The following is a 16,711-nucleotide window of genomic DNA, read 5'->3' as shown; positions in this document are numbered from 1 at the left end:
ACCTGTTTCTGAGAACAATGCAGGGCAAGCCTGCAGTTTCAGCAGCGGCAATTAGAGGTTGACTTCCAGCAACAAGCACACAATTGCTGATAGGTGCTACAGCATTTTCGGCAGCTGCTCGAAGTGCAGCCACAATCTCCCGCAGCCTAATTAACACTCATCATATCAGAACATAATTTTTAAGGACTCCAAAAGACATTTTGCAGAAAAGCACAAGATAACTGGCACCACTGATAACTGATGTACAGTTTTCTTGTCAATCATAGATGAAAGTAAAAACACCCTATAGATAAAAAAAAACTAGATCAATGCAACAATCTGATATTGCAGACTCTGTTCGTTTAACGAGTGTCCATTGTGGGCCTCAATGTCAAAATTTTATTGTTGACTACTTGGCTTGAAAAGAAAAACTTGAATTCATCATGTAAATTTACACTGTTAGAAATAAACCAAAAGATGCTTTTACATGATGATTTTTTTATATTGCATAAAAAAAACGTATGGTCAAAGTTTTACATGGACAAGCTTTTAAGGATCAATGGAGGACATAAATAGTAATGCAAACAAAAGTTTACACGGATAAATTTTTAAGGATCAATGGAGGACATAAATAGTAATGCAACTGATGTACGCGGATACCAGGATCTGTAATTTGAAAACATGCCCAAAGTACAATACTATCAACATGTATATTGTTTTACTGATATTGCTGACTTTGAAATTGCATTCGACTATTTTTATTGAGTAATTACAGGTTCATCTTCAAATTTATTCTTAGCCAGAACCACTGCACTCTATATAGTGTACTATACCCCAAAATAAACTTCTTCTTTGACTCTTGCAGATAACTCATATGGAGTTCCATTTGTCAATTATAAAGTAGTATTTTAAAATTAGAGATACCTTTTTTATCATTAAAACACATAAAGACTTGGTAAAACATAAGGAGTGGCAATATTAGTTGTTCCCTCCCCTAATCTTGAGGTTTGTTGGAAACAGATCGGGTTTGGGAAAGAATTTTGATCATCATAAAGTAGAGATGTCCTTTAACTGTAATAAAAATATGGAATTGATGAGAATTACGTAAACAGATATTCAAACCAGGGGCCAAGGCACAAAGCTTGACAACAGTTATTTTGTATACCAAGCAATGCTCACAAGGAAACCTCACAAAATTTTCAAAACAGAGGGAGAATCGGTCACCTTGTTTTAGAAATGACAACGATCAGAAGCCTAAGATTTGTTAAAGAAATTAAATTTAGAAGAAAAACAATCATTAAAGAACGTGAGACTATAATAGAAGAACAAAGTATCCTCAAATGGAAATATAACCAAATAAAGACTAAGACACCAAAAGAACTCAACTCCCATTTAAATATCTTCATCAAGCCATATCACTTATTTTTATTTTAGGACATCAAATTGTCATGAATTCCAAATGATTCTCCAAAAGAGAATAATCACCAATGATCCTTGGTAATACATTAAATCACCAATTTTCCTTGCCAAATAACGAGCGAAATGTCAATATCTCTCTACCTGAAATATGTTCTACCCATTTCTCAATGAAGTCAGACATTTATTATTCAAATGGCTCACAAAACTGCTTACATGTTTCTTAATCATCGTGGAGTAGCATTTGGGGAAGGCTACTTACATCCAATCCCCCTTACCCTACCCATTAGACACGGATTAGTAGTTGCATTAGTAGGAATGTAGAATTGGGATAAAGTAGTTATCAATTTATCATTGCAGTGAAAATTGTAACTTCCAAGTTCCATTAGACAATGATATTCACCACTAAAACATACTCCCTCTGTCCCGGAATACTTGACCTGTTTTCCTTATCGGGCCGTCCCTTAATACTTGACCTGTTTCTAAAAATGGAAATATTCTAACAATATTATATTATTTCTCACTCCACCCATATTAACCCACCTACCCCCTACTCTATACAAAAAATAATTAAAAATTCAACTCCTACTCTCCCCCAACCCCACCCCCTTACACATTTCCCACTAACTACAATAAAATAATACCCCACTATCAACTACTACCTATTAAATTAAATAAGTCAATTCAAGTCCCTTAAACTCTGTGCCGGTCAAACCGGGTCGAGTATTCCGGGACGGAGGGAGTAATTACTATCATATCCCAAACTGCACTCTTGGGTATTTTGAAATGCCTAGTGAACCAAGAACCTGGGTGCTCTTATTTCATGTCCTTTTCACCATTTTTCCTTATCTTATCCAGCAATAAAATCCTTGCCTTTCCATTCATATATTGCTCGCCAATTAATATCATTCTTAATGCAAGAAAATCCGCCCGCAAGATGTTTGATTTTAGAACAAGAAACACGTGAAAGTTCAGAAACTACCATCAATCAAAAGTGTTAATCCTCGTTAACCAGAAAACTAGCATAGTGACAAGAATTACAAGAGAGGTAAAGACGGGAAAAAGAATGGAAAAGAGAACCTTCATCTAGGGGTTTGGGTGTAGCCTAGGGTTTCCATGTATGGGGTTTTAAGGTAGGATTTATTAGTTTTTGCAATTAAATGTATAAGTTGGGGGGTTGGAGGGTTCCTTGTTGCTTGCTTGGTTAGACGTAACTTTGCTTGGTCAATGGAATACGATGCATTGATTTGGCAAGGGATTGTGAGTCATTGCGTTGTATGATTTCGATCGGATTTATTTTGATTGATTCTTAGCCCTTGGGTTGATGCGGAAGCATGATTCATTGTTTGAGAGTATTAAAGATCGATTCCCCTAATTTGTCTTTGCAAGTCTAGTTAATCTCCAAATCCTTAATCCCCTATTGCATGTACCCCTTGGTGAACCCCAATTCCCTAGTGTTTTTAATCCTTGTTTATCATTCTTAACGTTTAGTTTGAATTTTCTTTTTCAACAACCAACCCCTTTTCGAACTAGCTTATGTTAGCATTTCTAGCTACGAAACTCGCAATTCTCTGCGGATATCGACCCTTTGCTTGCCACTCTACTTGATTCTAGTGGTTAGTTTAGGTATTTGAATTGATTTAGGTGTAAGACTAGCAACGGCCTAGTTTTTCCTTGATCACCTCCCTTCATCTTTATTTGTTCTTCTTATGAGCAATTACTCCTTCGAAAAATCATGTCAAATTGTTCTGAATTTACGCAAGCATGTTCTTGTTTTCTGGCCCTACATCGAAAGATGCCTTTTATTTAGATTTGGTTTTTCTTTTTCTTTTTTATGCCACTGCCTATTCCTTGGATGATGAAATTATTCTGCCATTCGAGCAAGGAAATAATTTATCTATGATTTTGCATCTTTAATTGCCTTTTAAGGTTTAAATGGAAATTTATGGTCTATAGTTTGTCTTTGTCATTCGAAAATTTGATGTTTTGGACTTCTGTTTAGCACATTAATTTAGGAATTTAGTCCAGCTTTTCCCTTTATCTACTAGAGATTTTTACTGATCCAATTAAATCGTATGTGTTCGAAGTCCTTGGATCTTGCACTTTCTCGCTGATGGTGGGTCCAGCATTACCTGGTTCGCTGGTAACTCCCCCGAATCGCGAACCGGTTCGCCCATACCGATTCGCGGTTCTCTGGCGATCCAATTCGCGATATTTCGCGAACCAAACCAAAACCCCAATTTTAATGATTGAAGAGAAGATAAAATATGTTGGGGCTTTTGTTTGAGAAAGACATACGCATTGATTGCGATTGTCAATTGTTGTTTTTTTGTTCTTTCGTGTTGCTGAAGATAAACACCATGGATGAGAGCAGTAACTGGAACTCGATGGTGAAGAACTGAAGAATGACGATGATGGGTTTTTTTTTATTTGTTTTTTATTTTTTGTACTTTATTATTATACTTTTGTCTGCACATGGGTCATGGGTAATTATCATTGTTGCATTTGATTAATAAAAGAGGAATAAGCTACATATATGGGCCTATGGTGGGTTTGATTCTAGTAATTACCCTATGGTGGGTTTGATTCTAGTTAAGTTTTGTGTGTTTAGTTTAGTGCAGGTTGTTTCTTTGGTAAAGATTTATGCGAGATCGAAGAGGAGGTCAACCTTTCGACTATAATCAGACGAATCAGACGGAAATCATATTTGTCACGGCTACAACAGATCTATAGACCCCCTCGTCGATGAAGGCTGTAATTCACAGCGATATAAAATAGGGTATACATAATGTTTGATTTACTACGATCGTAGCTATGGTGAAAGGAAGTTTTTATTTGATTCGATTGTTATGTATTTGTTAGATTCAAATCTTTATGTAGATGTCGTATGACTTTTTATCAATGAATTAATTTGATTATCAAAAAAAAAAGCTACATATATGGGCAAAGCATAACCTCGGCAAAGTATTAAATGACAGTTGTACTTTCTGGAAAAACATGAGCTGTAAAAACAAAGTAATTACATTTATTTACAATTTCAATATTTGAATCCGGATCCTAACCACCCAGAACTCGCCCCGAATCCGGATTAGCCCTAAGGGTGAACTGGGTGCTAACACCCAAAAAAAAAAAAAAAAAAAAATTTTGAGGGTGAACTTTGGAGTGGTTGGGCTTGTAAGACAGTTGTAGGCTTGCTAGACTGATGGACAACTGTAGGCCCCTATTTTTATGTTTATCTCATTTATCTTATTGCCTGTAGGACAGGTGTAGGCCTCTAAATTTTTCCTGCATTATTTACTTAGATTTTCGGTTTTTTTTTAAAAAAACTTTTGACGTCTACCCCACAATTAAAATCAGCGAACCTAAAATTAGCTACCTGCGAACCGCGAACTCGAACCCGTACCCCGTACCTAAGCGAACCACGAACCAGGTAACTCTGGGTGGTTCATCACTCTGCCCTTCCAACTTCGGCAGCCAGCCCAGCACCTCTTCAAGCCGAGTTGGTGGTTTATCGCAACGTGTGCTCCTTCGTTCTCACCTGGTGGTTTGGTGTCGCCGACATGTTTTTGAGTTGGCTTCTACTATGGAGTACCATGGAAAAACACACAGTCGTGGTAACGATGGCGACGTCGCGGAAATCGCTTGTAATGGTCAAATAGAACGGATCGCGGACTTCCCGCGTGAATTTTAAAAAGAAATTCACACAAGTCATTTTTTCAGTTTCTAAGCTCGTAGGTTTTATATTTATGTCATGCTAATGCCAAAACTATTATAAATGCTCTATATAGGACACTTTATATTTAAAACATAATATTATTTACTGTTTTTATTAATTATGAAGTAATATAGTTATAAACTGTTAATATAAGATAATAACAACAGAAAATTGAAGTTACAAATTTAAATACGGAAGTATCAAACAAATATGAAATTATGAACAAGATTATAAAACCAGTAGCTGGAATTTCCTTTTTAAAAAATTTATAAATTAATTGCCAAAGAAGACAAAGAGTCAAAATGACAAAGGCTACTCTAGGGACTAGTCGGTACTACTGCTGGCTACTGACTCTACTAAAGTACCTGTCTTAAAAAAAAGACCTACTCGCTGTACTCACCTTCTTCATCTTTCTTTCAAAGTTCTGTTTCCTCTTTTCTTTCAAAATTTCAGATCTTCATTTCAGCTCTGAATTCTATCTTTCTTCTCTTCATTTTCCGACTTGTTGTTCTTCTTCGGCAATTAAAACGGTTCATCAGAACAATAATTCCATATAACGGTATATAACAGCGTCCCACCGTTATGTAACAGAAATGCGCCGAGTTTTGTGTGAATTTTGTTCCACGGTTATATAACTGGGTTTCTCGGAACGGTGGCTCTGAAACACGTTACAACTCGGGCGTTCCATAACAGAACGGGCGAGTTTTGTTTCCATGGGAAGTACAAGCTTAGCTTTGGCTTCCTTGAGAAGCTTGTACTTTATTTTATTTTATTTTATTGTTTTTTTGTCTTTTTATTTTAGTTTCTTTTGTATTTTGGTCTATCCCTGAGATAGGGATACCGGATACCATAGATCAACGTGTACCTTTCCTTTATATATATATGAAAAAAATATAAATCCAAATGAAGCTCAAACCTTTTCTTCTTACTCCCAAAAAGCTCCGCTAGACAACCAAAACAACTACTCTTTTAATAACAAAACACTTCAAAGAGCGATAAAATGTTATCAGGTACTTCAAGGGAATTTATGAGCCTTATAGCTAAATTTCATTAAACACTTATTTAAAATCAACTAGGCTGGAGGAAGAGCTTAACAAATTAACCAGCTACTGTGAATTAAGAATGTCTATGAAACAAAGCTAGAAGGTTGTCTCCAAAGAATGGTACTTATGAGATGCAGAGGTCTCGTCTAGCAACTGAATTACATTCGAGGACACCAGATCTTTCTTCTATGATAAAAGATGTGAGTAGCTCACGAGAAAAGGGCTTATAAAGAGAAAGTGGGTAAACTTGCAACAGCACACAGCTGGTTGGGAATCTTGTTAAAAGAACACAGCTGAGCAGAAAATTATAAGGAACTGTAGCACACATAATTTAGAGGATTATATTCCACTGGTTAGGGAATCCCAAATCTCATAATTAGTTCAGTCAGAAAAGCTGAAGAGACTGTCATAAACTTTTGGTAAATCAATCTTCTAGTGGAAAGGAAGTTTCCACTAGAACTGTCATATTCCCTCTCATTTTCTAATGAATATGAAGTTTCAAATTTTTAATGCTTCTGGAACCTTAACCTTAGGATACATGTAATGAAAGTTTGAATGAATTCTTTGGGAATGATGCCTGAAAAAAACACGGCTATGAAATTGTTCCAGTACTTCATGGCCCACCATATTCCATTTTTTCTGAAACATAAATATTGTCTTTTATATACAGAAGATACATACTTGATCTCTTATAGAGAGAAATCAACTGAAAGACTTGGTAAATTTAATTTGCTCCCGGGGAGAATTTTTATTTCTTCATAAACATAAAAAACAAATAAAGCGTACTTCCTCCGTCCCTTTTTAAATGCATCACTTTGTAAAAGCACGGAGGTTTAGGTAACTCATTTATTGGTAGTATTAAACTGAACAAGTAGGCAAGTGGGAGAATTGTTTATTATAATAAAAAACGGCAATGGGCGGGGACCATCAAAAAGAAATCATACGAGAGATGATAGTTTTTTGAAAAAAAAAATTGGGGGGGGGGGGGGGGGGGCATGAGAGAGAATAAAAAAATTGAGTGGATTGATATTACTCTCATTTACAGGCACCCTGGACGAATTAAGGGAGGAGACATAAATAATAAAATATGGTAATAACTTACTATAAAAAGAAGTGATGCATTTAATTTAGGGACGGCTGAAAATAGCAAGTGATATGCATTTAAAAAGGGGTGGAGGAAGTAGATTAAGTCTAAGGAGTTAATGAAGGAAATATGCGTGTCAAACATCCTAAATAAATTTAGACTAAAACCAAACAGCGCACCATACAGTAATACCACAAGGAATCAAGGAACACAAATTTATCCGACAACTAGGTTAGGTCCCATGCGCGCACCGATATTCTAAAATTATCTTTTGACCATTTTCAAATATTTACTAATATCCCTTGAGCTACCGCATACTCCCTCTGTCCCTTAATGTTTACCCACGTGCATTTGTTTGGGTAACACTTTAAAATGCTTGACCATAAATCTCATTAACCTATAAGAAATAATATAGTCATCGCGGTATTGTTAGATTCGGTTCAATGTATATTTTTATAATATCAACTTTTAAGAATATTTACGCGAGTAGAATTGGAGATATTTACGCTTTAAAGGGAGCAAACAAAAAAGAATGGAGGGAATTGTTAAATCTTAAACATACTCAGTTATTCATCTAATATGCAATTTTCGCCCTACTACGTATTACATATTTTTATATACCTAATATGTTAAAATTTGACCAAAATATTTGATATGATTAATATGCTAATTTGAATAAAATATTGAGTGAATATTTTTCCATTATTAATATACCTATTTGACTAAAACATTACCAAAAAAATTAGCAAACTATTATTACATGGTATCTATTATTGCCATAAACCAATATTTTTTTCCATACATAAACAGTTTATAAAAATGGATAGAAAAAAAATATTTCCTCCGTCTTTTAATACTCGCAACGTTTGGATATTTTACACTATTCGCACATTCTACTTTAACTATTGTTGATGATTTACATGTAAGTTAAAAGATAATCACGTACGATCTTGCTATATTCGTCTCAATTTGTATTTTCAAAATATTAACTTTTTATAATTTTTGCTTAAAAAAAATTAGAGATATTAATGATCAAAGTTGTGCATAGGCATACGTGCAAGTGACCAACGTTGCGAGTATTAAAAAACGGAGGAAGTAATATAAAAAAATTATAGTTACTTTAAAGAAAATGGTTTTTGGGCGGGAATATTTTGCAACAAGAAATAACATGTGTCATTCTTGGTTTTAATGTCTGTTTTAGTATAAAATTATAGATGACCCATAACTAGACGATCAATAAAAAAGAGTAAATGCTTCAAGAGAGAAAGGAGTTAAAAAGCAGAAATAGAAAACCTTTCAGGTGTGCCAGTATTGATGTCAACGCGGAGCTTCAGCATGGAAGCCACCTCCTCAGCAATCCTTTTTTTCTCAGCAGCAACTATTCCAACAGCGGACCACCCAAATTTTAAGCATGTAGAAATTAAAAAGTACTACATGGGAGTTTAAGACTGAGAAGTTACTTGCTTTACTTGCTGCATTAGCAAGTTCCTCGTCCAGACCTGAGAATTTTCCCAGACCAAGTATAAGTTGCCCATACAAACTCTCCTCTATCTCTTTTTTCCCAACAACTTTAACTTTCAACATCCTTTCAACGCCAAGCTTCTCAACAATTTCTCTAAGTCAAACGAGAACTGACTATCAATATCAATATCAATAGGTATTAGGCAGTTATGCAATCTAAATTAAGCAGCAGACTATATATACATATATACATATAGAAGTACTCCGAAGAAAGAAAAAAAAGCAGCTGTAGATACATACAGTAATTTTTAAACTTCATGTTCATCAAGGGTGTCAAACTGTTGAACTACATGTGCATATATTTTTGGTCAAGTTTACTTCTTTTTTTTAAACTACAGACCTCAATGATGAACCTAAAGCTCAAAAAGTTATACAGCCCGAAACTTTTTCACCTAAAGCACAGAAATAATGTAGCTGCAGTTCAATAGTGTGACCAAGGGCTGAGTTTTCTTACATACTCCCTCCGTCCCAAAATTATTGTCCTGTTTTCTAAATCGGGCGTCCCAAAATTATAGTCCTGTTTGGCTGTTTCTAATTTTGTCTACCAAGGTCCCCACTTTCTCATGTACTATATTAATTAAAAATGTATCGAAAACCCCACCCATGTACTATATTCCACTTTCCTATGTACTATATTCTCTTTCACATGTACTTTATTCCACTTTTCCATACAATTCAATCATCATTTGTACTTTATTCCACTTTTTCATGTACTATGTTCCATTTTTCTTAAAGTCCGTGTTTTTGGTCAAACGGGACTATAATTATGGGACGGAGGGAGTAATATAAGTGTGTGCACACACAATTAGAGGCGCACACACCAAACAATAACATAATATGGCCAACTGTACAAGATCAAACTATATGTACTTCTATGGAAAGTGATTTTTAATGCAACAACATACTTTACATTCAGGGTCATTTGGATAATAATATACTAAAAGAAAGTGTCAGGAAAGAAAAGGGAAAACGAAAGGGGGGAAAATTAGAGGCAGTGCAACTGAAACATAACAACTCATTAGTTATTGGGGGCAGGGGGGATAGGGAGTACAGGGTCGCAGAAAATGAACGCAATTAAGGCCAAGGGAATCCAAGATACCACTTCGTACTAACTATAACGAAGGGTAAGGTCCATTAACAATCTGGCCTTCACTGAGATTTCATAGCCATCCAATTCATCTTCACCAGAAACACTACAAGGTATAAGATGAAAGCATGAGCAAGACAAGCCTGAAAAACCTTGAAAATTAACAGTAAATAGGATATTTATTAATTTGTTGGACAAATCATATAATTTCAAGTAGCAAAAAAATGTGAATGATCTTCTACAGTTCAATATACAGTTTCTAGCCACTTATCAATTATTACTGTCCAGCATTGCTCCAAGTGGTATATGACATTGTACACAATTCCAGACAACGGAACTGGTAATCCATACATACATCATACTAACTCAATAAGCTCTACAATATTCCACAAAACTTAATAGAAAATGTACCTTGCTGTCTCTTCCCCAAATTTACTGGATGCTATCAAAATAACAACGCATATTCCTTCGTCGCATGCATCATCAATAAATCTGAAGAAAGAATAAACCCCGAAGCAGCATTACCCCATGGGAAGGAAACAGTAATAATAGTAGATGCTTTTGAATCTGTAATATGTATGATCAAATACATGATCGCCAAAATAATATATTATCAGCTAAAAAATGTAGTACATAAAAAGAAGACAAGCTGTCCTCTAATTAGGAATCTAAATTACAAATAATGCAAGACTCTTTGAACCTCCCAATCGAATAGCTCTTTAAAGCCCCAGCCTCGCTTAGCCCGTAGATGCTGGATGAATTACTTTGTTCCAGACTCCTAAACAAAATCATAAAGAAGCTCGAAAAGCTCGTATTGCTTGCTGTCCTCCATCATAACTTTATGCAAGATAAAGAAGCCTATGCATATGTACAAACACCACCACAATCCTAACACTTTCAAAGAAGCTCCCAGCCTAAACCCTAATTACACTCGATCACGACTTTCGGAAAAGCTAGTAACCGATTGCTTTACACATGCGATCTAGTTCAAGCAAAGTTGGAGTATATAAGGTAAAACACGGAAACATCTACAGGAGGTGATGCAAATTATTTATGTATAAAAGTAAATTCGACAAGTGAGAGACCGATAAAAAGGTGAAGCTAAAGCCATTAATAGCTAATAAACGCTAGATCAAAATGTTAAGGTCAATGATATCCATCCCCTTTAGCCTCCTGTACACCATGATGCCTTTGTCGAGGAACTGGAACACAACACACCACCAAAACCCAAGTCCCAATCTCATTAAGTAAAGGGCACAACTTCAAAACTCCCAATCATTAGACATTCTTCCAGGCCTACTAACATACATAGGCAACTTTGTTAATGTATAACATTCTACTCCCTCTTTGTAATAAGATAGGCTCTAGTGCTGAACAAAAAGAGGAAACAGAGATGGAAGAATTTACACAGCTGTCAGCTGCCTACGTCCCATAGCATTAGCCTTTAAGAAATACACAAAGAGAGAAGAAAAAGTTGGGAGAGACACAGAACTTAGAAGATCCAATGGTTTGGCCCTGGGGTTGAAGATTGACATAAATAATGAGAAATTCAAGCCTATATGAGATCAGTTACTGAAGAAAAGGATCAAGGACGGTGTATCCCGTAGCAAACTACCTCTCTTTCTTAATATCACCTATTTTTGGGAAATTCCTGTGGTTCCTAGGAATTTGCTGTGGGATTTTAATTCCCATGAAATAGAAATTCCTATGGGGATTTATTCACATATCAACCAAATAAGCACTAACAGTGTTAGACAACCAATATTGACAATGGCATTTTGACTATTAAATTTAAGGGTTTGATTATATCATCAAAGTGTCCAATCCTTAAGGGCACCATGAGAAATTTCCCTTTCCTTCATTTTCAAAGCAGTCAAGGATTTTTTAATTGGTTGCATATTTCAAAAAACTAGAACTTCTATAACTTTTTCAGTGGTACAAATGGTATTTCATTCATGTGATTTGGGAAATTGATTCAGGGTGAGCGGATAGTAGGTGCAATGCCATAGCAAGGAATTCCATCAAAAAACTTATAAACGTAAGTCTCCGTCAATGCTCATACTATCTTAAGCCAGCATCAAACATAGATTCATTACTACAGAATTCCCTCGTCGAAATACATGAAAATTCATCAATGCTCAAAGGACTAAGAAGCTTACTTTTCAATCCCGGGTCGTAAAGGGGTGTTCTTTGAACTCACAAATTCAGCCAATGCCTTCTTCTGTAGTAGTGCAATAAACATCAAAGGATTGTATATTGAACAAATTAAAATATACAAGAGACTAACAACATTGCCCATAATGAAAAGTGAAGGTAGTTAAAAGCCTTCTCCTGAGTTCTAGTCATCACAAAGGTATAAGTACCAAATATCATTATGTGTACAGCTGAAGAAATCGCCAAATACAAGTTAAAAACTTACTCCAAATAAGTAAAACCATATCGGTAAACTGAAAAATAACTTATATAAAATTTCATAAACATATAACTACCTTATTGTAGGCATTAAAATTTTGTTAAATGCCACGTCATTATTTTGTCTCGTAAAAAGTCAAAAGGTTATTCTATTAATTAAAAATGACAAATAAATTAGTTAATTTCAGTTTTAAATTAAAGGAGCCCATTTCAATTAAATGTCGTTTATTTAATGGATTTGGGTTATTTAAGTGGGTTTAAGTTATGAGGCCCATTTATTTGTTTAGGGGAAAACCCTAGCCTAGGGGAGCCACATAAATAGAGCTCTCCATTAACATTTGCCAGACACATTGAACGTAGTACTAAAAAATACTACTCTCCAGAAAACCTAAACACGACTTCAAAGCAAACAAATCAACATCAAAACCCGATGGCAGAAGAATAACAATCACAAGAAGTTTGACGTGTCGTTCTACCTCCATTTAACGTCCTTGAAAGAGATCAAGCCCGGCAGCCCTTGTTCAAGACAACAAATCAAACAAGCTCAAGCTGATGTGGTGATCGAATCAGTGGACCGAATTATTCGAGATTGTACCAGAAATTACAAAAAAAAAAAAAGTATTATTTTGTTCACTGTTTTGAGTTCATTATATTGCAGAATTAAATTTGCGTTTACACTTATAATTCCAGATACCTAAGTTTTGCTGCCGATTCATGGAGCACTTGACATACCTTTTGTTAAACGGTAGCATGGACTTAAGTTCCTGTACTAATGATGATTATTCTATCAACATCTTTAATAAAAATGTAGTTACTTGAAATAATGCAATATGCTGTGTACAGTATTTTTGACAACATTTTACAGCATTAAGAATTTTCTTGAAACCCCTAAATCACTTTTATGATATACTTCTCCACTAAATTATGCTTTAGTATAGTATACGAATTATATTGCATCTTTTTGTACGATTACATGAACCAAAAAGATTTAAGTTCTTATTAAAATATATTTACAGGGAAAAAAAATCATATAATAGTTCTAGGCAACCTCATATCTTCAGAAATTTTGATCATGCTCATTCAGAAAAAAAACCTTAGTATAAAAAAAGATAAAGGGAGAACCTTTTCCTCTAAGACACTTTTCATAAAGGAATCCTTTTCACTTGTGGGCAATGATGTTGGCCAACCAATCTGTTAAAAAAGGAAAGAAATCAAGAAGGGCCAAGTGAGAATTAAAACTTAACCAGTGACCATGTGATACACATTTAAGGGACGATCGATGAACCAAGAAGTTTCTCATTGCTATTATACACCCAACTCCCCCCTTGTTGTCAAAGTGTGAACTTTTGATTTTCTTCCTAGTTACTTTATCTCAGCATCAACACAGAAGCTTTTGAAATAGAATTCACTTGTAAAAAAAAGAGAGAACATAGGCAACAAGCATCAAAGGCGTCTTATTGTCATAACAAGTACCCGCTTACATAAAAGGAGTATTACTTTCAAGGAAGTTCTGAAAAAAATATAAAGTTAAGAACAACTCCTCAACATATACCACCTCCATTAAAGAGCTCATGATATCTATCATCTCTTATTCATTAGACTTAACAATGCATCTCTTAAAATTAAATATAACAGTTGGAAAATCAATAATATAACATCTCATTCCCTCTCCTATAATTCCATTAAATTTCTTTTGCTCCAGAAAAAGAAATACTTCCTCCGTTTTTTTTTTAACTTGAAACATTTGGGTTGGCCACAAAGATTAAGAAAAATTGTAAATATCAAAATTGTCCATATGATAACAAACAAAAGAGAGGGAAAAGGTTAGGAAAATGTGAAATGTGAGTAAGAGTAAAGTGGGTATTTAGTGTGTGAACATACCAGAAAACACGTAAAAACATACCATAAAAGAAAATGGCACAACTAATATGCAACTTCCAAAAAAGGATAATGGTGCAAGAAAAAAAAACGGAGGAAATATTGAACTCAATTGTCAGTATGCTACCCTCGCTGCCTATGATGATGTATCAAGAATTGAAATCCGTAGCACGTTTTACTCATTTTATGATCATTACAATTCTGAATTACTCTATCCCACATTAGATTTCCCACATTCCTTTTTCTTCTATCCCACGTAGGTCAAATTACATTTAACACAACACTCAGGAGTCAGGACATAGGACCCCACAACACTATCTTTCTTCAATATAAAATTACCTAATATCTCCCTCCCATCTAACATTTCTCTCACCTCAATATTAAATTACCTCCACAATGAATTCCCACTGTCTCCAGACATATTTATTTTTCAAACCTAAACCAGTAAAATGCCCGCTACAAAACTTCTCCTAAAAAATGAGTAAACCCCTACTATGAAAACTAGTCTATCTACTCTGTATATGTGTTGAAGTTCAATGCATCTACTTAGGATTCTTCAGATTCTCTTTCCTAATTAATCTTACTTGATAGACGTAAGAATATTAAAAAAGGGAACAACAAGCCAAAAGCATAGCTTTAGCTATTACATCTCCTTCGATGAAAGGATCAAATCCTAGAAGTTAGGTTAAAATGGGTTGAAAAGTTTAGGCTGTATTAATTTAAATTATTATTATTTGTTCGTAAGCAACTTATATGATATATATGCATGTAAATGTATAAGATATATCTTTCAAATAAGACCAGTAGATACTTTTCAACAAACTTATGCATGTGAAATAGGAAGCAAAATAATGAACGGTCGAACACCAAACCTTCGCTGATCACATAATAAACATCAAAAAAGTTAAATGCGCCAACTCTATTACTTCTAGATGGAAAAGAGCAATATTTTTATTGAAAAAAAAATTGCAATCACTTTAAAACAAGATTGACCAGTATATATTAGAAACTTCATACAAGAATAATATACTCATGAATCAGTAAAAGAAATATATAGTCAGTCAAAATTCTAAAATCAGTTGCAATGGTACAAAACAGCTTCAAATTGTAAAAAAAAGATGTGTCTCAACTATAAATTAATTAGTAAACTTAACCAGGCGTATTACTTGCATTGCCTGCAAATAAGATGGATAACATACTCCATTCGTCTAAATTCAAATTAGACATTTTCAAGGTTGCTATATCCTCAAAAAATTGATTAAATTATATTAAACTCAAACAAAATCAACACGCTTCGCGTGCAACATAATACTAGGGCTTTATTTAGGGAAGTGAGTATCACTAACCCGGTTGAAATACAAAGCAAGCATTCTGTCCTCATCGCCAAAGCCTTTTCTGCCAATGGTACAATATCCTTGAGTAAGACATAAATAGTTATATCATATCTCGAACAGCAGAGCATAAACCAAGGCATTTAACAATGGAAAATTATTTCCAGAACTAAGCTCATGGAGACCTGTAACTTGGTACTCAGAATACTAATGTATGACCCATAGGATATCATATGTTGTAAGTTGCTATGAGCTTCCAAAGGAAGCTACTTTAAAGTAATGTCCCCCCTTGTTTATACCCTGGCCAAGTATTCAGATTCCGGGAATACTAACAACAAATTATCTCATCTTCTCCCCTCCCATCCCCAAAGACCACACCTTACTGTCTTACCATATCCACCCAGCCACACCACCTACATGACCCTTCCTCCAAAAAATTGAAACAAAAACCAAACGAAAAAGGAAAAGGAAAAGAAGTAATGTCACACCTTGAAAGGTCCGAATATATAGGTTCTGTCCAGTTTGCACAGTCCAATCCAAGCTTTTGAAACGCTGACAAAATATCAGTATAACAGGAAAGTGAGGATTCATATCACCCTCTCAAAATAGCAAGCTAATATCCTTAGTTGCCTCTGCCGCACCTACGTTGAAGGCATGACGGTTCCCGGATCGATAGGCGTCAATGAGGACCCTGAAACAACAAGATAAACATTCCCATTATTACGTAGCCCTAGCTTATACACTTCCAATATTTCTTGTTCGAAACCGTGTTTTCATTCATTTCATTTACAATTGTTTACAGGTGAGCGCGATATTAAATAGCCTAAACCCTACTAGTTTAGGGCGTGTTCAGCATTATTTCCAATTTACGTTTTTAGATTTTGTTTTCTCATTTTTCCCAAACTGATGGTAAATAGAAACAGAACTAAGGATTATTAATGTGTAAATGAAAAACCAAATGTCAGCGATTTGTAAATATTGTACACCAGGTGGCAGCAATTTGTCCACCTCCACAACATCTTTTGTTCTTAATTTGTGTAAAAACTAAAACCAAATGTCAATTGAAATTATGGGGAGCTTCATATCAAAGTTCTTTTTACGTCTCTGTTAATCTAGAAGCTTAATCTTCTCATTACATCTAATTGCTCAATTCAAGCCATGAAATATGTATATCTTCAACTTCTCTCCTTTGCAAAAATAAATCGGAATATAAAAAAAAGACAAAAAAAAAAATCTGAATTTGCA

General features: G+C 34.8%; 1 protein-coding gene across 4 annotated transcripts in view; it reads right to left on the bottom strand.

Annotated features, from left to right (window-relative positions):
- Positions 1–16,711, bottom strand: part of LOC110775558 (CBBY-like protein) — a 39,841-nt gene that overhangs the window by 10,814 nt on the left and 12,316 nt on the right. Inside the window, exons 2-10 of one of the 4 annotated variants that reach the window (XM_021980166.2) lie at positions 16,108–16,157; positions 15,955–16,018; positions 15,482–15,530; positions 13,380–13,448; positions 12,005–12,066; positions 10,257–10,337; positions 8,698–8,852; positions 8,531–8,615; positions 3–146 (exon numbers count right to left, since the gene is read on the bottom strand). In XM_021980166.2, the coding sequence (XP_021835858.1) occupies positions 3–146; positions 8,531–8,615; positions 8,698–8,852; positions 10,257–10,337; positions 12,005–12,066; positions 13,380–13,448; positions 15,482–15,530; positions 15,955–16,018; positions 16,108–16,157 (759 nt within the window). The remainder of the gene's footprint in view (positions 1–2; positions 147–8,530; positions 8,616–8,697; positions 8,853–10,256; positions 10,338–12,004; positions 12,067–13,379; positions 13,449–15,481; positions 15,531–15,954; positions 16,019–16,107; positions 16,158–16,711) is intronic. The other 3 variants (XM_056836774.1, XM_056836775.1, XM_021980167.2) reach the window with 3 other exon arrangements.

Source organism: Spinacia oleracea, chromosome 2, assembly GCF_020520425.1.
Source record: "Spinacia oleracea cultivar Varoflay chromosome 2, BTI_SOV_V1, whole genome shotgun sequence".
Taxonomy (NCBI): Eukaryota; Viridiplantae; Streptophyta; class Magnoliopsida; order Caryophyllales; family Amaranthaceae; genus Spinacia; species Spinacia oleracea.
The sequence above is the reverse complement of the archived record's forward strand: the minus strand, read 5'-3'. Positions and strand labels throughout refer to the sequence as shown.